The 21,200-nt window shown below is 40.2% G+C and overlaps 1 protein-coding gene across 4 annotated transcripts in view; it reads left to right on the top strand.

Moving 5' to 3' along the window:
* The window catches only part of TMEM245 (transmembrane protein 245), a 108,725-nt gene that overhangs the window by 47,870 nt on the left and 39,655 nt on the right, over positions 1-21,200 (top strand). For all 4 annotated transcript variants that reach the window (XM_045882869.3, XM_045882870.3, XM_054509337.2 and 1 more), the window contains 5 exons: positions 5,578-5,668; positions 12,659-12,757; positions 14,763-14,894; positions 18,980-19,102; positions 19,232-19,377. In XM_045882869.3, the coding sequence (XP_045738825.1) occupies positions 5,578-5,668; positions 12,659-12,757; positions 14,763-14,894; positions 18,980-19,102; positions 19,232-19,377 (591 nt within the window). The remainder of the gene's footprint in view (positions 1-5,577; positions 5,669-12,658; positions 12,758-14,762; positions 14,895-18,979; positions 19,103-19,231; positions 19,378-21,200) is intronic.

Here is a 21,200-nt window from a genome sequence, read left to right as displayed (position 1 = left end):
AGAGAAGGGTAGGGAGAGAATCCCAAGCAGACCTGCAGCTGAGCATGGAACCTGGTGCAGGGCTCGATCTCACTACCCTGAGATCATGACCTGAGCCGAAACCAAGTCAAGATGCTTAACCAACTGAGCCACCCAAGCACCCTCACATTGTATCATTTTGGAGGCAAGGTTGGCAATCTGTGGCTCAGGGTGACTTCCAACCACCTCTTTCTGTAAAGTTTTGTTGTTGTTTTTGTTGTTGTTTTTAAAGATTTTACTTATTTATTTGACAGAGAGAGAGCACAAGCAGGGGGAGTGGCAGGCAGAGGGTGGAGCAGGCTCCCTGCTAAACAAGGAGCCCGATGCGGGACTCTATCCTAGGACCCCGGGATCGTGACCTGAGCCGAAGGCAGATGCTTAACCGACTGAGCCACCTAGGCATCTCTGTAAAGTTTTATTAGAACAAACCACACCCATTCATTTACATACTGTCTATGGCTGTCTTGGGGCTGCAAGAACAGGTAGAATTGAGTAGTTGTGACGCAGGTTTTATGTCGCAAAAGCCTGAAATACTTACTCTCTTTCACTTTACAGAAGAAATTTGCCAACCCCTGTCTTAGAGGATCTTTTTTTGTACTTGTTTAATTTGGCTTCTGTGAAAGAGGTTTTTATGTTACCTTGTTGAATTTGATGACAAATTGTATGGCCTTTTTTTTTTTTTTTTTAACTCCAAGGTAGTCACTAATTTAAGTAGGAAATACTCAGCCAGTTTTAGGATTGTAAATTGACATTTAGCTTGGTTTTCTACTTTCAGTTGACTTTATTTCTTTATGTAAAACCTGCTTGGACATTTCTTGAACTTGGTTTAGAATCATATTTGAATATCCTTAAAAGGATGTCTTTCAGAATATATTTCTCTGCACTTATCTCCTGTTACCCAGAGCATACTCAAGTGCTTGTCCTTAATATTTCTGATTAGTTACAAATTGTAGTATATCCGTACAAAGGAATAATACTTAGCATTAAATAAAAATTAACTATATATGCAGCAGCATGGATGAATCTCAAAATAATTATGCTGAGTGAAAGAAGTCAGGCAAAAAAAAAAAAAAAAAAAACCAGTCCATACAATATGATTCCATTTATGCAAAGTTCTAGGAAATGCAAATTAATCTATAGTGACAGAAAGATCAGTGGTTGTCTGTGGATAGTGGGCTCTGGGAAGGGAGTACACAGGGGCACAAGGAAACTTTTGAGAGTGATAGATATGTTCATTATCTTGATTAAGGATGGAAGAAAAGAACTGGCATAAACATTTCATTCTAGAACAGTTTTTCCCTCTGTACTGTGGAGAAAAGATGGACCAGGGTATAAGATTTGAGCCTTTTAGATCAGTTAAAAGCCAGAGTAAACCAGGTAAGAGATGATGAAGCCCTTAATTGTGGATAGTTATAGTGGCAATGAAGAGGATGGACAGATTTGGTGATTAGTTGGATATAGTTGGAAGAAATCTAGCATTACTTGTGTTTTTGGCTTTGTAAGTTGGCGGTTGATGGTAGATTCACCAAGATGGGAAATAGAGGAGCAGATATGGTGGGGAAAAGAATTCACTTACTTTTTTACCTGTTGAGTTTGAGGTGCCTATGGTAAGTATAAGCAGAAGCATCCGGTAGGCCATTGCCTTTGTTGGTGTGTAGTTCAGGAGAGAGATCTGGAGTGAAGTTAAAAAATTGGCAGCCTTAATATCTCAGCGGCTCCTCTTCTTTGATGGTCATTCTTCTGTAGTGGAAATAAGTCCAGACGTCCAGAGCCTCTCTGTACTGGTTTTCAATTGCAATAGGACTGACTATCTCTACTACTGTATTGAAGGCACACACAGTCTGGGGAGCCCTAGATCAGAGTAGTTTAGAAAGTTGCTTGTTTTTATTTTTAAATTTTGAAATAATTCTAGATTCACAGGACATGGCAAAGAAAGGCACAGGGAGGTCCCATGGACTCTTCACCCCACCTCCTCTAATGTTGTCATTTTGCATAACTATAATACAATAACAAAACTAGGAAATGGACAATTCACTTGTTTTACATGCACTCGTATGTATGTGTGTGTGTGTGCTCACAGTTTTTATCATATGTGTAGCTTCCTGTAAGCTGTCAAGACCAAGACCATCAAGATACAGAGCTGTTCCATACCACAGGAATCCTCATGCCACCCCTTTATAGCCACACCTACAGCATAATTCTGTTGAAATTCATTGAAGGTGTTGTATGTATTATTAAGTGTGTTCCCTTTTATTGCTGTGTAATATTCCATGCAGGCAGTTTTGTGTTTTGTTTTGTTTTAAGATTTATTTATTTAAGAGAGCACACACAAGCGGGGGGGGAGGGGCAGAGGGAGAGAGAGAGAGAAACCCAAGTAGACTCTGTGCAGAGCGGGGAGCCGGACACGTGGCTTGATCTCACAACCCTGAGATCATGACCTGAGCCGAAATCACGAGTTGGGCACCCAACTGAGTCACCCAGGCACCCCATGCAGGAAGGTTTTTAAAAGCTGTTTAGACTTTGATGATTTGTGGAAAGTCTGATTCTTTTGCAGCAGATTAATGGGGGTGGACATGAATACTAATGGTTCTTATAGTCTCAGTACCCAAGTGGATTCCTGTCCTGAAGAAGGCAGTTGACTTTGTGGAAAATTCATGTGGGTATACCTAGTGGAGGAGATACAGTTAAGAATTGGTCAGGGGTCCCTGGGTGGCTCAGTTAGTTAAGTGGCCGACTCTTGGTTTCAGCTCAGGTCATGATCTCTAGGTCCTGACCTCAAGCCTGGTGTCGGGCTCTCTGCTCACTGGGGAGTCTGCGTCTCTCCCTCTGCCCCTCCCCCCACTTGCGCACGCTCTCTCTCTCTCTCTCAAATAAATAAATAAATCTTAAAAAATAAAGAAGGAATTGATCATACATATTTCCAGTGTGCACATTTTATACACCCTGTGTAGTAGGTACCTTGACTCCCCATGAGTGTATTCAGTGAGCCGATGAATAATATGAAGACAGGATAGTGTCATCTTTACAGAGCTTCATAGAAAATGAAGTTGAAGTTGGAGCACATCTTAATTCTTGTCTTGGATGGTTCTGTTCACTTGGAGTCCGTTTCCTGCTTTCTGTTAACTAGTCTCAAGCCTGTTGATTCTCATGGCCCTCATTAGGAGATGACATTAAAATGGTAATGAATGTGACTTCCCTTAGTTGGAAGGAATCCAACAGGCTAAGCTAAGTTGTTTGTTTATTTGTTTTTTTATTTTTATGTTAATCCCCATACATTACATCATTAGTTTTAGATCAAGTGTTCCATGATTCATTGTTTGTGCATAACACCCAGTGCTCCATGCAGAATGTGCCCTCCTCAATACCCACCACCAGGCTAACCCATCCTCCCACCCCCCTCCCCTCTAGAACCCTCAGTTTGAGTCCATCGTCTCTCATGGTTCCTCTACCCCTCCGATTTCCCCTGCTTCATTGCTAAGTTGTTTTTAATTGTTCTCTTGGTAGGTCATATTGTGATACAGATTAACCTTTATCCAGGAAGATGAGGGTACATCAGTCCAATTTGTAGGAACTTGGTTTCTCCTAAGGGATCCCTCTTGACTTAGCGTAGGAGAGTTAGTGATTGGCTCTGGTTGGTAGAAGGTCAAAGCGCATCCCAGCGTGTCCCAGCCAGGGTTGCTCAGGTGGTTTTGGCCCTGTGTCTCCTCGAGGGCACTCCTTGTGAGGAGGTCTGGACAGAGCCAAGATCTTTGACTTGGCCTCACAACAGCTCCTCTCATCTGTGGCTCTTAGGATACCTGTGTGAGTATTTCGGCAAAGTGTTTTCACAGTAGCCAGCAAGAATTTATCAGGCCTAATAGATACTTGTTAGTCATTAAAGATCTATTCAAATACTAATGTGAATCCTCATACTTTAACACTAGAGGTTATAATTTTCCCCATAAAATGTCATACCATGTAATTGAAAATATTCAGCAGTTCCTTCAAAGCACTGGTGAACCTCTAAATACTAGAATAATTTAAAATCTGCTAAATTTCTCCCAAATCCCATCTCTGTTTAAAGATTTTAATTTCCTGTTCATGTCTTCATACTTAGATTATTAGATTTGTAATCATCTCTAAAGTTTTGTCTTAACTTGCTGAGAAATATTTGAGAATTTGCCAAAAGTTTCAGAAATACTTTATTTGGATGTAGGAAGAACTGATTAAAGATTGAAACCATTACCAATTTGACATTGCACTTTCTAATGTATCCAAAATGTCTTTTTCTCTGTATCATTACATTTGTCCCTGTCAGTGGCAGTTGGCTTTCTCTTTAGGACCATCTTTCTCTCTCTCTCTCACACACACACACAAGCAAGTTATCACTTCCAATTTACTATATAAAGTACTACAAGTATGTAAAACTGCTGTAGGTTGAGAACATTGCTCATTTGACTTGACTCTTTCCCATAAGCCAGCTTTGTGTTTTGTGTCATATTTAGGCCTCAGGAAAGTTCTTAGTTACTGTTTGCCTTGGCCTTTGGGCATCAGTCATGGATAGTTGAAATCAGGACTATTAAATTTGTGAATGCCAACATCTGTAGTGTACAACCCTTTGAGGTACAATTTAAAGAATATATGAGGGGCTCCTGGATGGCTCAGTCAGTTAAGTGTCTGTCTTTTGCTCAGGTCATGATCTTGGGATCCTGGGATTGAGGCCTGTGTCAGGGCTCCCTGCTCAGGGGGGAGTCTGCTTCTCCTTCTCCCTCTTCCCTTCCCCCTGCTTGTGCGCTCGCTTGCTCTCTCTCTTTCTCTCAGATAAATAAATAAAATCTTAAAAAAAATAAAGAATACGTGAAGGTATTTCTCCTTCGGAAAACACTGGGCATAGGTAATGTGTTATTGATTAAGGCAGATGATACAGTCTGCTTAGTTAACAGGATAGTGGGGAGGCCATCTCTCATGGCATGAAGAGTAAAGCTTGTAGATGCAGCTCCTCGTATAGCTAGAACTCTGCTCAGGACTTCCTCACATCATAACGAAAAAGATCTCCATTGAAAACAATGATTTGCCCTCTTGTTTTCTTTCTCAGTTCTTCACTCAGTTCTTAGATCAGCATGTATCAGAATCACTTTCACGGCTCATTAGGATACTGGTTGCAGGGCCTCAGCCCCATTTCTTTTTCAGTAGGTCTGGACCTGGGCCCAAGAATTTGCATGTCTAACAGGTTTCTGAGCAGTTCTGATGCGGAATAAGGCTGGTGTTGAATAAGGCAGATGATCCGGGACATGTATGGGCAGAGACACCAGCCAGAGCAGAATGAAAGGGAGTTTGTGGGGAAAGTGGGTCTAAAAGCTAAGGAGAGCTTGCAGGGCCCCTTGAAGGGCCAATGGTAGAATTAAGTGTTAGGCTTGGAAGTCAAGGATTCCTGCATGAGATTCATTTGTATCTGCTTGTGATGACTGAGCAACAATTTGTCAGTTACTGATTGTTTAAATACATGGAATTCCAAGAGTTACTGACACAGTCCACTAAAAATATACTAGCTTGTAATTTTTTCTTTTTATTTTAAATAAGTTGGCTTCCTGAGGCTCAAGTAGTCCAAAGAGCCCTCAATTCTGCAGCTAACAACGTGTACCAGTATGGAAGAGAATGGATAACACACAAGGTAAGGGAAGAGCCTCTCTCTGTGGCTTTCTCTCTGCAGGGTCTTCATTGGTAGGGGCTTCCTGCTTTGATGAAGTGTAAGTAGAGATTCCATTTAGAACAGTTTCCATTTTTTAAATAGGCTTAAATATATGAGTCAACAAGAAACATACAATGAAAGTAAACTTTCCGGAGGATTTATTTAATAGTGCTAGTAGTTTGAACAGAGAGGTTTGTCTTTTGCTTCTTGTTCAAGGTAAGTATTCATTATTTGTGCATTAGGACAGAATGATCATTAAAATTGGGTGGTCAAATAAGACTTTGTGGAGGAAAAAAAAGGTTGTTAGCAAATATTAAATATTATCTGCTAGTGACTGTGCTTGGCAGTTTCCAGTTTGTTTCATTTAATCTTTCCAAGAAACCTATAGTAGTCTAAATTGTTTGGCCCACTTTACAGAGGAAGAAACAGGCTTAGCAAGGCTAAGTAAATTCCCAGTGGTCATGTAGTAAATTGCGGAGCTTGGTTTCAAACTGAAGACGAATTCTAAATCCCTCGTTCTTTCTACACGCTAGAAGTGCATGCCAAGAACTGGGCTAGGTGCTTTACTGTGGCACTTGAGATAAACCTTGAAGGAATGAATGATAGGTTTTCGATGAATAAAGAGAAGGCATCGTGTATTTTAAGGTGTGTTTATGTGGGTCAAGATGTGGAGGCAGGAGTGTGCTTGAGGAGATTAGCTTGTCTGAAGCTTTGTGGAAGGACATGAAGGATAGAGGATAAGGCACAGTTACTGCAGGTAAGGGTCAGACTCCATGATACAGATTTGGCATTGCCCCCCCCCCCCATATTGCCTATGAGAAAGAAGGTAATTTGGAATTTTAATGTATTAAAGTAATTAGGAACATCTAGGGATTGACAAGATTTGTTACAGTGAGATATATGCCCAGAAAAAAAGTACTGGTATGTGATTCCATGTTCAAAATTAAAAAACAAGGGGCGCCTGGGTGGCTCAGTTGGTTAAACGACTGCCTTCGGCAAAATTAAAAAACAAAATCTCAAAAAAAAAAGTTATCTGAAAAATTATACTGTACACATGTGTATAGTAATCTAACCTAAGGATGAAATTGTGGTCGAGTAAAAAGTTAAAAGAAAGATCTGTGTAACTGATTTTCTTGAGTCCATACCAGGTGACCTAATCAAATGCCACATGAAAGTCTTTAAAAAATATTTGCTGAGTAAGTGAAAGATAAAGTTTATGGGTATAGATCTCCTAACTATCATAGAAGAAGATCCAGTCATTGCAGGAGCCTTTTAGACATCTAGAACTATATTGGCTGATTTACTCTGCTGAAAGCATAGCATTTACTTTTTTGGTTTTTCTCTTTGAGTTCTGGAATTCTTACCTATTTGGAAAGAGCTGGAGAAATATGCCTTAGATTTTATAGAAATAAATTTCAAATTACATAGAAGATAAGTTTGAAACCTTTTGCTTAGGACTCAAAAAGGGAAGACAGTTGAAGAGAGATGACATTGCTAACAAAGGTTGTAACATAATCATGTCCTGATTTGGAAGATACGGGGATAATATCTAAAACCAACCATTGAATGTCCGTTGACTGATGAATGGATAAGCAAAATGTGGTATATCTCTCTAATGGAATATTATTTGGCCATAAAAAGGAAGGAAGCACTGATACATTCTACCATATGGATGAACCTTGAAAACATTACACTGAGTTAAAGAAGCAGTCAGACCACTTATGTATGATTCTATTTCTATGAAATGTCCAGAAGAGGTATATCTACGGAGACAGAGAGTAGAATAGTGGTTTCCAGGGGTATGGGGAGATTGAGCGAAATGAGGGAGTGATTGCTAAGGAGTATGGGGGTTCTTTTGGGGGTAATGAAAATGTTCCAAAATTGATTTTGGTGATGGTCCCATAACTCTGAATATACTAAAAGAAACTATTGAATTGTACACAGAAGTGAGTGAATTATAAGGTGTGTGAATTATCTCAATGACTCAGTAAGTTAAGTGTTTGCCTTCAGCTCAGGTCATAATCCCAGGGTCCTGGGATTGAGTCCCACATTGGGCTTCTTGCTCAGCAGGTAGCCTGCTGCTCCCCCTGCTTGTGCTCACTCCCTCTCCCTCCCTCCCTCCCTCTCTCTGTGTCAAATAAATAAATAAAATCTTAAAAAAAAATAAAAAAACCATTGAAATTGTAGGGGTAGCTTTTTTTTTTTTTAAGATTTATTTATTTATTTTAGAACTTTAGAGCATGCTCGGAGTTGGGGGAGGTAAGGGGGAAAGGAGAGGGAGAGAGAGAATCCCAAGCAGACTCCTTGCCGAGTGGGGAGCCCAGTGTGGGGCTTGATCCCACAATCCTGAGATTGTGATTGGAGCTGAAATCAAGAATTGGATGTTTAACCTACTGAGCCACCCAGGTGCCCCTGTAGCGCTAGCTTTTCTAATAAGCTCAGATCTCATCTAGCTAAAAATCATGTGAGAACTGGGTCCTGAGAGCTAAAGTGTAGGAAGGGCTAAAGCTAGGGGAAAAGGTCATACTCAGAAAATGAAGAGTTTTTTAGGGTATGTTTAGGTATGAGCAGAGAAGGTTCCTGTCTGCCTGCCCCAGTGTACCTTGTCAGCCTTATCTCCTGTATCCTCCATGCATTATTCTACCCAGACCTGCTAGTTTGCTGTTTGCTCAAATCTAATTTACTTTCTTCATTCGACATCCTTGCTTGAGCTAACCTTTCTGCTTAATAGTCGTGAATGGGTTTTCTCTGTCCCTTCTCCCATGCCTAGAATGAGGGAAGTGACAGCCAGTTCACAAATGTGCCAGGCACTGTTATAAGTGCTGGGGAAAAGCGGTAGACCAGAAAGAGTTACCACCCTCCTGGAGCTTACTCTAATGAAAGGAGACAGACGTGAAACATGTCAAGAAGTAACCATTCCAGTTCTGGAAGTGCTGTGACCAGGTAATGTAGAGAGTAACCTAGGGTGATGCCTTAGCTAGAATGCCAGAGAATGTCTTTCAGAAGGTGATGCTTTCACCAACACTGGGAAAAGAATGTTCAAGTTGAGGCCATAGAAAATTCAAAGGCTCTGAGATAGGAACAAGCTTGGTTGAAGGAAAGAAAGAAGGCCAACGTGGCTGGAATGGGGAATGTGGTGACAGGACGAGCCATAGGTGATAATAAGAAGTTGGGATTTTATTTTAGTTACAAAGATAAACATGGATTTAAAGCAGAAAGGGACATGACCTGATTTAGGATATTGAAAGCTCATTTTGGCTGCTTTATGGAGAGATGGGCAGGAATGGAGAATGCAGGGGGTTGGCTAAAAGAATATTCCAGTAGTCCAGGGGAGATGTTGATGACTTGGACTAGGATGGTAGAAGTGGAAATTGAGAGAAATGGTCACATCTGGGATATATTTTTGAGGTAGTTCTGACAAGAATTACTCATGGATTAGATGTGGAGTGAAAGGGAAGGAAGTTTTAGTTAGCCCACCTGGAAGGGTAGCTGTGCCCCTTCCTGAGATAAAAAGACCTGGAGGTGGTGGGGAGGGTGGGGAATTACAGATAGATGGAGCTGTAATTCTGTTTGGGGCGTGGTAAGTTAGAGATACCTAGCAGATATCTAAGTCAAGGCATCAGAAAAGGCAATTGGACATACATAGCTGGGGCTCAGAGGAGAGATCGGGGCTGTAGGTAGAAGTTTGAATATCATCAGACAGTACCTATCACTCTACCCATCAGTAGAGATGAACTGTATTAGTTTGGTAGGGTTGCCATAACAAAGTACCACAGGCTGGGTGCTCAGACAACAGAAATTTAGTTTCTCATGGTTCTACAGGCTGGAAGTCCAAGATCAAGCAAGGTGTTGGTGGGATTGGTTTCTTTTGAGGCGTCTCTCCTCAGCTTATAGATGCCTGTGTCTTTTTCACATGGTCTTCTGTCTGCGTGTGTCTGTCTCTTAATCTCTTTTTATAAGGACACCAATCATGATGGATTAGGGCCCACCCTGATGGACTCATTTTAACTTAGTTACTTCTTTAAAGACCCTATCTCCAAGTACAGTTGCATTCTGAGGTACAGGAAGGGTTAGGATCTCAACATATGAATTTAGGAGGGATACAGTTTATCCCATAACATGGCCTAAGGAGACAGCACAAACAGAAGAGGACCAAAGATAGGTTCCTGGAGCACTTATGCTTTTGAAGGTCACAGAAGCGAGCCAGCAGAGAAGACTGAGGAGGAGGAGTAGCCTGTGAGGTGGGAGGAACCACCTGTGTGTGTCTTAGGGGCTGAGAGAAGATTTTGCAAGAAAGACTTGGTCAGCTGTGGCAGATGCTGGCAAGGTTCCAAGCAAAGTGAGAGCAGAGAACTGCCCACTGATTTCCCCATCCCCATTTTATAGATGAGGTTATTCGTCTTAAGTTAAAGCTCTCGAGAGGCATTCTGACTACTCTTAGTGCTTCATTGTCTTCCGTATGCTAAGAGCATCTCCTCTACCACCAACAGTACCTGTGCTTTGGTGATTTTTCTGAGAGCAGTGATGTGGCCGCCAGGCTCCTGCTCTCTGGCCCAGTCTTCCTTGTGATTTGTGATACGTACCGTAAGGTCACAGGCTGGTGTTCCAGGGCTGTGATGTTCTGCGGCCGGCAACACCACAGGATTGAAGTGACGCTGAATTCTGCCATCAAAGTCGTGGTGTTGTAGAGTTACTCACTGTCGTGCTGGGATAAAGGGGGTGTGGGTTTGAGAGACTGCTTGATTGTGGCAGAGGCCGCTGTGTGGACAGCCAGCCCAGGGGCTCTTCTGGGTAAAGAAGGGTCTCAGGAACTGAGCGGACAGTGACAGAAAGAGCTGGTAGTAGGAAGTCTGTGAGTGTCCGACAGTCGTGATACCTAAAAGACAAATGTAAAGTAATTAAAGGAAATTAGACTAGGGGTAATTGTGGCTTATAGTTATTTTGGGCAGTTTGCTGTGTTAGATGTTCTTTGTTCATAGGTTATAGATGCTAAGTTGAAAGAGTATTAGAGTTTTTAATCCTACCTCTGCCAGTTAGCTGCCTGACCTCAGGCCTGTCATGGGTCCTTTCTAAATCTGCTTTCTCATCTTGAAAGTACAAAGGTGATAAAAACCTTTTTCTGCCGAACTCTTGGGTTGTTGTAAAGATCACATAATGTAGAGGAAAGCCATTTGTAAATTGTAAAATGCTGTGCAAAGATAAATGGTTTTTATTATATTCACTCATTTGCATTTGGTTTATGAATCAGTATAGAGGAAAACATTGGGCAGATATGTTTGCATCCAATATGTCTAAAAACTGGTTCAGATATCTATAAGGACAGTGTCAAGTGAGCAAAAGGTGTGGATAGGACACACACGAGAAAATACAGATTGAAAACCAACATGGAAAAATGGTCACTCTTGTAACTGAAGAAGAAAATAATAAATAATTGGTTACAGTTTCACACCTATTAAATTATCTAATAGTTTATCAGTCCATAAGGCTTTGGAAGAATTGGTTTATTCATACAATGTTGGAAAATATTAATTGGTACAATGCCTATAGAAGACAATTTAGCAATGCATAGCAAGAGCCTTTAGTAAAGTGCCTCTATCCTTTGATTCCTGTACATTTATCTTACTATTAATAGTAAGAAAAAAATTGTGTGTAAGGACATTCATTGCAGTGTTACTTGTGATATTAAAAATTGGGAACCATCTCTATATTCCTTGATCAGGTAATGTTAAAATAATACCAAAACTTAATGAACTGGGGTGCTGGCTCGCTCATTTGGTAGAACGTGTGACTCTTGATTTTGGGATTGGGAGTAGAGATTGGGTGTAGAGATTACTTAAAAATTAAATCTTTTTTTTTTTTTAAGATTTTATTTATTTATTCATGAGAGACAGAGAGAGAGAGAGAGGCAGAGGGAGAAGCAGGCTCCCAAGGAGCAGGGAGCCCGATGCGGGACTCGATCCCAGGACCCTGGGATCATGACCCGAGCCGAAGGCAGACGCTTAACCATCTGAGCCACCCAGGCGCCCAAAAATTAAATCTTAAAAGAAAAAAAAACTAGAACTAATATGGAACCATTAAAAATGAAGATGAAAGTTAGTGATGAAGTGATGAATTCTAAATTTCTATAGACAGGCAGAAAGTTGCAGAGGATATGGAAAAATAGAAAGTTATGGTAAGAAAGTGGGACTACAAATTCGTATTTATCTTTTAAAAAATGTCTTTGGGGCACCTGGGTGGCTCAGACGGTTAAGCATCCAACTACTGATTTTGGCTCAGGTCATGATCTCAGGATCATGGGATCGAGCCCCATGTCAGGCTCTGCACTGGGCGTGGAGCCTGCTTAAAATTCTCTCTCTCTCTCTCTCTCTCTCTCTCTCAAATAAATTTTCTACTATTAGGCTGTGGTTTTAATAACAAACATGTGGTATTATAATGAATAATTTTCCTCAAAGTTATCTTGTCTCACTCTACTTGATTCCCAGAAACCCCACCAGTCTCATTAGTTGTAACTCTGAGACCTGACGTCTCTCAGCAGACTATGGGAAATACTTGTGTTTATAGCTAAGGTTCTAAAATTTTACTTAAAGTTCTGTGGTAATTCTTATACCGGTGATAAATGTAGCATGGGATTTCTGTGTAACGGATGAGCACTTGGGCCACATGCAACAGATTTTTCTCTGGGCAGATTTGCTGAGTCTGATCATGGTTTTATATGACCATTCTCTTACAACCTGAAGTAGCTCTCTTAAAGACCCAAAAATAGAGGGAAGCAAAAAGCCAAGAAAGGCAAGGAAATTTGCTAGGAATATTGAAGAGTAGAGTTTAAGAAAAGATCATAAGGTAGCTAGAGGCAATTAAATAGTCTGGAACATTTTAGTTTGATTTGGAACAGATGTAAAGACCAAGCATGAATTAATTTTACTGGATTGTTGTCTGAAATATTAAACCAGATCATATTTATATTTCTTCCAGCTTCATAAAATTCTGGGAGATAAGGTGAACAATACTGCTGTAATTGAAAAGCAAGTACTAGAACTTTGGGACAGATTGTATCATTCTTGGTTTGTAAAGGTAAGTTATTTTATTAGAGGATTTCAGTTGTAAACTAATAAAGTCCTTTTATTTTACAGACTCATTGACTAGATAGATGTTAATTAGATAGATTATTAACATTGGGATATCATTTATTGAAATTTTTAAGCTGCAAGGTCTTAAACTTCAGGTTACTAAAAGTCCACTTGAATTGATGGCTAATCTGCATGCAGAACCCACCAGTCCCTGTGATGGGGACTGAACACAAGATGAAAACAGCATCATCAACAGCATCTTATCTCATTATGTAGAAATGCAATGTAAACCATGTGTATAATGTTAATTTTTCTAATGGCCACCTGAAAAAGCAAAAAATAAACAGTTGAGATTAATTTTAATATTTCACTTACCCCAACATACCCCCAGTATATCATCATTTCAATATGCAAACAAGTAGAAAAAATCTTAGTGAGATATTTTATATCCTTTGTTTTTTTCTTATAAGCCTTGGAAACCTGGTGATGTATATTTTATACTAATGCCGTTTTTGGACTCTCCTGTTTTTGGACTAGCTCCATTTTAAGTGCTAATAGCCACATGTGATTAGTGGCTCCTGTTTGAGATAGTACAGCTCTAGACATTAAGAACTTTTTCTTTGAGGAAGTAAAATAGATCCAAAAGTTTGGAGATCTTGATTTTTTAATCACCTTTACCTGTTCTTGTGCTGATATACTATTATTACTTCAGAAATTGTGATGGAAAATAATACCATTTTCCACTAAATATAAAAATGCTGGTCTTGACAGCAGCTGGTTGTGTGGGTCATGCTGTACACCGGGTTGGCTGGGCCCGTGGGCCTTCAGGGGCAGCAGTGTGGAAGAGGACTGTCCAGTGGGGAAGGAGTAGAGAACGGGACAAGTTGGTGATCAGTTTTCACAGGGTTGACAGGAGAAGAGGAGCATGTATATATCAACCTCTTCACTTGGGGTGGAAGGGAGGAAAGCTCAGTTTCAGGTTTGAATTTGTTGCTCAGTGACCTGTTTTTATTTACTCTTCCCCTGGGACGAATTGAGGGAACAGTGTTGGTTTTTGGGGGTTTCAAAGAGGGGAGGTTAGAACTAACTGAGGAATTTGTAGGTAGCTATCTGCTGAAGAACTGGTCAATTGGAAAGGTGTCTTTTTCCTCTGCCAGGTCTGGGGCTTCTGCTTACAAACAGCTTTTTCTATCCCTCACCCCCATTTAAAAGCTTCATTTTATGGTCCAGGAAGCTCAGTGTTTTAAAAGCATAGGTCTGTAAGCAGGCAGGTGTATTCCTTTCTTTATATCTTCTACTAGTACCTAATGTCTTCATTGCGTAATGAAGAGTGATTTCACCGTGCCGTTGGCAAGTGTCAGAATGCAAACAAAATGTTAAGAAACAACTTCTGTTTCTGATTGTTAACCTCACTAGTCACTTTGTTTATTCTTACCTCTTTCAAATTTAATTATTCCTGCATTCTTGTCAGTGTAATTGTCTTTCATATGGAGTTAGATTCCCCCCCCATTCTTGTTTCTTTTTCATTTTCCCCCATTTTGTCAAGATAGAATTGACATATAACATTGTATTAGTTTTAGATGTCCTTTATATTCTCTCCCCCTTTGCTCTCTTTATCTTGTGTGGAAGATTAATAAGGGGGATGAGAAAAGGAGGAAAAAAGCAAAAATGGGAGACCCAAAAAAAGGTAGAGGGGCTGAAAAGAAAAAAGAAGGTAAATGCTTTGTTGGTGTATAGTTGTACATCTTGAGGAACAAAGTGTGTTCACAACTGTATTTAGGAAGGGAGCACTTGAGCTAGGCTGACACGTGGTATTGAGAAGATAAGCAGAAAAATAAAGTTCAGGTCTTTAGATGGAGTTCTTGGCTGATCTCTTAAATAATGCAAAAATTTTCACCTTTGAGTAACTGCTAAAGTGCTCCAGTGGACCCAAACTGAAATGGGGTATTTATACTTTTTCTGCTTTGGATTAAATGGAGATTTCATGTGTGAACCATTTTCTTCCGTAGAATGTAACGCACTCTGGAAGGCACAAGGGACACAAGATGCATATAAATCGTCAGAATAGCTGGCTGGGAGACATCCTGGACTGGCAGGATATCGCCTCCTTTGTTCACGAGAACATCGAGACGTTTCTTTCGGTAAGAAGTAGTATTTTTAGTGAAACTGGACTTAGAAATAAAAATAGAAATTCTAATTTCCAGTTTTCCTTGCACTGTTAGAGGCCTTTAGTTACCCTGTTTTTAATGCCATGACATTTATAATTTTGAGAGTTCTAAATGCACTAGAAAGATGGCCAAAAGCCATAGCCCTCAGGGGTAAATAGTTCCCTGGGTGCCGTCTCTGTGGTTGAAGAGTAACTGAGCAAGGCTGAGTCAGGAAGTGAGTGTGCAGTGTTGCGGACTCTCACATTCTGAGAGACAGGTGTTCATGTCCCCTCAAGCTGACTAGGATGTCCCCAGGCCAGACCCCTAGAGAGAGAATGGCCTTTCTGGTGGGCAAGGTCTTTGGCAGATGGAAATACGGTTGCAGTTACATTAGAGAGACTGGATGTTCTTTAGTCCACACTTTGGCCGTGTACCACCCACCTCTGCCTTGTTTGCCAAAGGGTCAAAGGCGGCAAGGAACCATGCTTGGTTCCACATCGTGTTTTGTAAAGTGTCTTGGCATGTGGCTTTTCACAGAGATGAGAGGAATTTTCTTGCAAATAGACTCATGACTTTCATCAAGTTAACGAAAGTTGAAGTTTGCAATGTAGTTTTTTTTGTTTTTGTTTTTTTTTTTAAGATTTTATTTTTAAGTAATCTCTACAACCAAAGCAGGGCTCAGACCCACAACCTGAGATCAGGAGTTGCACACGCTACCAACTGAGCCAGCCAGGTGCCCTGCAATGCTAGATTTTTTTAAATTTAATTTTTATCAAACTAATAGATGACCATAGTGGAGAGTAAGGAATATTTTAAGATTTTTTTGGTAAAAGATAACAGTGACCTGCTTTGTGCTTCCCCACTTCAGTCTCATTTTCTAGAAACAGTTGTCAATTCTTTTAGCTTTCTCTGAGTATTTACCTCTAAATTTCCAAAATAACATTTATGTTGGTCTGTCTTGGTTTTGCAATTTGTGATACTATATTTTGGCTCCCTGATATGGAAGATGAAGATAAAGATGTGCTTTTCAAGTCTCTCTGTGCTCTCTTACACCACCTTTGGGGTTTTCTTTTTTTTTTTTTTTTTTTTTTTTTAAGATTTTATTTATTTATTTGAGAGAGAGAGAATGAGAGACAGAGAGCATGAGAGGGAGGAGGGTCAGAGGGAGAAGCAGACTCCCTGCCGAGCAGGGAGCCCGATGCGGGACTCGATCCCGGGACTCCAGGATCATGACCTGAGCCGAAGGCAGTCGCTTAACCAACTGAGCCACCCAGGCGCCCCACCTTTGGGGTTTTCTTAAAACTCCCTTGGTTCTTCCCTTGTCCCTGCGCTCACACTTGCCCTTCCTCCCATGCACCTAATACAGCTGATCAGAGTTTGGAGTTAAATCTAGAAATTCATGTCCTTCAGTCCTAAGACTTTATGGTTTTGATAGTCCCCTCCCTCTGTTTCCTCTAGTCCAGTGGCTATGAAACTTTTTGGTCTAAAGATTCCAAAGTGTTTGTTTTTGTGGGTTTTGTTGATTATTATTGTATCAGCAGTTAAAACTGAAAACTTTAAAAATATTTATCAATTCACTAAAAATAACATTGCGTATTAACATAACACATTTCTTGCATCTGCAAAGTAACCTTTTTCCAAAACGAAATATAATTTTTTTAAAAGATTTTATTTATTTGTCAGAGAGAAAGAGAGAGAGAGCACAAGCAGGGGGAGTGGCAGGCAGAGGGAGAAGCAGGCTCCCCACTGAGCAAGGAGCCTGATGCAGGACTCAATTCCAGGACCTCGAGATCATGACCTGAGCCAAAAGCAGCCGCTTAACTGACTGAGCCACCCAGGCATCCCCAAAACAAAAAATTATTTAGTGAGAAGAGTGGCTTTCTTTTATATTTTTTGCAAATCTGTTTAATGTCTGGATTCTCATATATTCTTCTATATTCAGTCAATTGGAACACGTTGTTTTGATTGATATAAGAAGAAAATCCAGCCTCATACGGATATGTAGATGGAAAAGAGGGGAGTCTTTTAATAGCCTTTTCAGATAATTGTGGCTCTTCTTTGATCCTACACCAAAACTCAACAAACGGTATTTCTTACAGGTTAGTTGCAGTGTGGAATTTGAAACTGTATCAATAAACTTTTTGTACTGTCTTGTATTAAAGTCCATTTATCTATCTTGGCTAGAAATGGGTCTTTTACTCTTGTATATTTTTGTGATATGCACTGGTCATTTGGAATATTGGTTCACTGATTTTTGTACATCATCTAAATATCAACATATATTCTTACAGAATATAAAACAATCACATTCTTTAATATAACTACCTGTCTCATCAGAAAAAAATCTTAAGGTGTGAAGGTCAACCCTTGATCAAATTTTTTTTTTTGAGATTTTATTTATTTATTTGACAGAGAGAGACACAGCGAGAGAGGGAACACAAGCAGGGGGAGTGGGAGAGGAGAAGCAGGCTTCCCGCAGAGCAGGGAGCCCGATGTGGGGCTCGATCCCAGGACTCTGGGATCATGACCTGAGCCAAAGGCAGACGCTTAACCGACTGAGCCACCCAGGCGCCCCTCACATTTTTTATTCCTGCCTTCATACTTGGAATATCCAAAAGCTCTCACGTTCTAAACCTTTCTTCCTAATCCCCTTGGTTACACAGAAAGGTTACTTGATTGTTGTTGGAGACTGAGAGTCGACAACGTATTCAGTTAATTTCTTAAGAATTACAACAGAGTATTTCCTGTTAGTGTGACCCAGAAACTATTTAAATTTTTTTTTTGATAAAAATTCCAAAATGACAGAAGCCCCCAAAAGAATGCATGTAAAAATCACAAGTAAGGGCATTGTTGATTTGTTTCTTGGAATCAGTGGTGTTTTTCATTCATTCTTTATCCCACAAGGTCAAATGGTCAGTCATGCATATTTTTGTAGGCATTGCGAAGCATTTTCAAGATTTTCTGTAAGGAGTTATTGTAAATGAAACCAGCCTGCAAAAGCTCTCCCATGAAGACTGAGCTGAGGTTTGCAAGAAACGCCAGGGACAACAAAATACGCCTTTATAAATGGTACATTTGAGATAGGAAAGGAATGGATAGGCCTTTCATAGAACAGATGGTATAACTTGCACATATGACAAAAAACAGAACTGCTGTTTTGGAAAGGGCACACCAAAATAAAATCAACATTAGACTTCTGGTCCCAGTCTAGTTCCACTTCTTAGCTCCAAGGCCCTTGGGCAAGTTTTAAAAAATCTCTGAGCTTCAGTTTGTCTATCTTTACAATAAAGATCATGTCATCTGCATTGCTTCTGTCACAGGGAACAGATGTTATCATGAGGGAATTTAAGTTCATGGGGAGATAGGAAATGAACACATGTAGGTGTGCTATAGATATTGTACATCTTCTTTAAGAGGTATTAATAACTATTTTAATAAGTGGTTCTAGTGAATTTGCAGGTGATGGACTAAATGAACATTTTAAGTCTCGATATAAGGGTCATCGTCTATCTAAAGAAAGATTATCAGCTGCGGAGTTCTGCCCTTGACCTATTTCTTTTACTATGATTTTAGTGAAATCATCCAAGTAATGCTTTTGTGTTTGTAAGTGAATCTAAGTTGGAGGTGGCAAGGGGGGAGGTGGCTAATAGGACAAATACTAGAATTTTCATGATCTACACTTGTGATCCTATACAGGTTGCCTTCTGGCATATTCTCCTGTAGGTATTTTTTCTATAAATATCATTTTTACATAGTTATAATCATGCTGTATATAAAGTTTTTATTTCCTGCTTTTTCAGCTTTGCAGTGTTTCAGAAAATGTTTTTCTGTGTTATAATAGAGCTATCTTTAATGGCTATAATATGATTTGGAGTTAGGTTCACCATGGTTTTCTTAACCATTTTCCTTACTGTTCAACGTTCACGTGATTTCAGGTTTTTTTTTTTTTTTTTTTCATTTAAAATAATACTCTATTTTCAGTTTCTGGTACTCACATTTGTACTAAAAGCACAGCAGAGAGCTGTAGAAACTTCTTTCTGGAGGATTAGTTCTGATGTTCAGCTTTCCCTCGTCATCAGATCTTGGAGTCTCTGTGGATTGTCATGAGCCGGAACGTGAGCCTGCTTTTCACCACCGTCACAACTCTCCTGACCATCCTCTTCTACAGTGGGACTGCCCTTCTCAATTTTGTCCTGTCTCTGGTATGTACAGTTAGATAAGTGCATGGCGCCTCTCCTTCCACAGTAAAGCACCTTCTTGGTTCCATTTATGTTTCCTTCCTGTAGTTTCCAAATGTGATTTTTTAGGAGATACTATCCTTTGTTTTGCAGATAATTTTCCTGACCACCCTATTTTATCTATTAAGTTCCAGCGATGAGTACTACAAGCCAGTGAAGTGGGTGATAAGCCTGACACCACTATCTCAGCCAGGTCCTTCTTCTAATATTATTGGCCAATCTGTGGAAGAAGCTATCAGGTAGGGAGAAGATTTATGCTGTTCTTCTTTCCATTAGAAACTGCTTTCTATGAGAAGCCTGTTTTCTGTCTTGAGCCTTTCTAATAACATTCGGTGCTAAACTAGTGACATACCCTGGTATTTTCAAAAATTTTTATATCCTTTTGAGAGAATGATGTGAGCAGTGCAAGTGTTGATAAGAAAAAAATTCAGTTTCAGTTTCCTGCTGTCAGTCTTAGGAGTTAACAGCTTTCCCCCACTGCAGGCTCTTGCTGTAGCTGCAGCTCCTGTCATCATGTCACTTGCTGGGGAGAACCCCCTCTGGCACCACACATACCTCCTCTTCTCTGGGAGCCCTCCTATTCTCAGGAACTGCAGCTGTGCCCAGGGAACGGCAGCAGATGGTCTTTCTGTTTCTTCCTCTCTTCCTCTGTAGCCAGGCTGTGCCCTTTGCATGAGGGTAGATCGGATACTGGAAATGTGAAGTTTCTGGTTATTTTCAAGTCCCAGGCTATATGTGCATCACAGGTTCTGGCCAGAAACTTCCATCATGTCTTGTGGCGTCCATGTATTGCAGGCTTGGCTTCTGAATTAGATGATTCTTCAACTTTTTTTCTCCATATATGCTTTCCAAGTCTTTGGCTCCTGGTTCCCCACGCCTTCCTCTTTGTCATTTTGGATAGGGAAAGGCCTCTTGCAGCTCAGGCCTATCTCAGCTCCTTCCTCACCCTTGTCCCCCATTGCTTTTAGCTCATTAGGATTCTACTGTATTTTTACTGCTTACGAATAGTTGCCCAAATTAAATCCTCATGTTATCCATCAGAGCTTCTTTTTCAAGTAAGTTGTTCGCTAATGGTCTTAAACTTATCTTGAATAATGAATTTTTGGCTGGCCTTTATGTTTCCACTTACTTTTAAGAAATAGCATTCCTTGGAACTAGTCTTTCGTAGAAATCTTGATATGACCTGCTAATGCTGTCTGACTGATCTTGGCTTATTTCTTCATTGTGTTCATTTAACAACTGGTTGAGGATACCACTTTGGTCTCTGGAAAACCCTTAGTTACATTCAAATAGCATATATGTTCCTAAAATACATTCTCTCTAGAAAGGTTGCTGGATTATCTTTCTTTTTTCCTATTAGCAAGGCCTGGGTAAAGTCTTCATCAGTATCTTGCTTCCTTTATTGGCCATCAGGTAGGATTTTAAAGAATGTCCTTATCCTCTGTGGTGCTCTTGGGTATCCCATGTGGGACCATCTATGTAAAGATTCCAAGTTTGGGGGGCTCCTGGGTGGCTCAGTCGTTAAGCGTCTACCTCGCCTCAGGTCGTGATCCCAGGGTCCTGGGATTGAGCCCCGCATCGGGCTCCCTGCTCAGCGGGAAGCCTGCTTCTCCCTCTCCCACTCCCCCTGCTTGTGTTCCCTCTCTCGCTGTGTCTCTCTCTGTCAAATAAATAAATAAAATTAAAAAAAAGAAAAGATTCCAAGTTTGGGAGTGTATTATCTAATGTAACAACAGTTTTCAAGGTGAAGCTGTCTTCTTCAGGGAAGAAACTTGCTGGGTTTAGCATCCTTTCTAAGTCTGTATGATCATGGGGTATCATCTTTATTGAGTAAATAAAATGTTGAAAACTCTAGCAGTAAATTCACGTCAGTTTATCTAAGTGACCTCTCTCTGACTCAAAGAAGTTTATGTAAATCACTCAACCAAAAAGAAAAATAACCTTCTACCTTCCTAATAGGCCGGAACTATCAAATCAACCATGTCAAAGGTTGGCAGAATCCTTTAGTCAATGTGACTAAAGCCAAGCCTTACAGAAAATTATCTGCCTTGTCCCATTAAGA

This window comes from Mirounga angustirostris, unplaced genomic scaffold (genome assembly GCF_029215605.1).
Source record: "Mirounga angustirostris isolate CCGP_5_RB_7025 unplaced genomic scaffold, mMirAng1.0.hap1 SCAF_15, whole genome shotgun sequence".
In the NCBI taxonomy this organism is placed as follows: Eukaryota; Metazoa; Chordata; class Mammalia; order Carnivora; family Phocidae; genus Mirounga; species Mirounga angustirostris.
The sequence above is the reverse complement of the archived record's forward strand: the minus strand, read 5'-3'. Positions and strand labels throughout refer to the sequence as shown.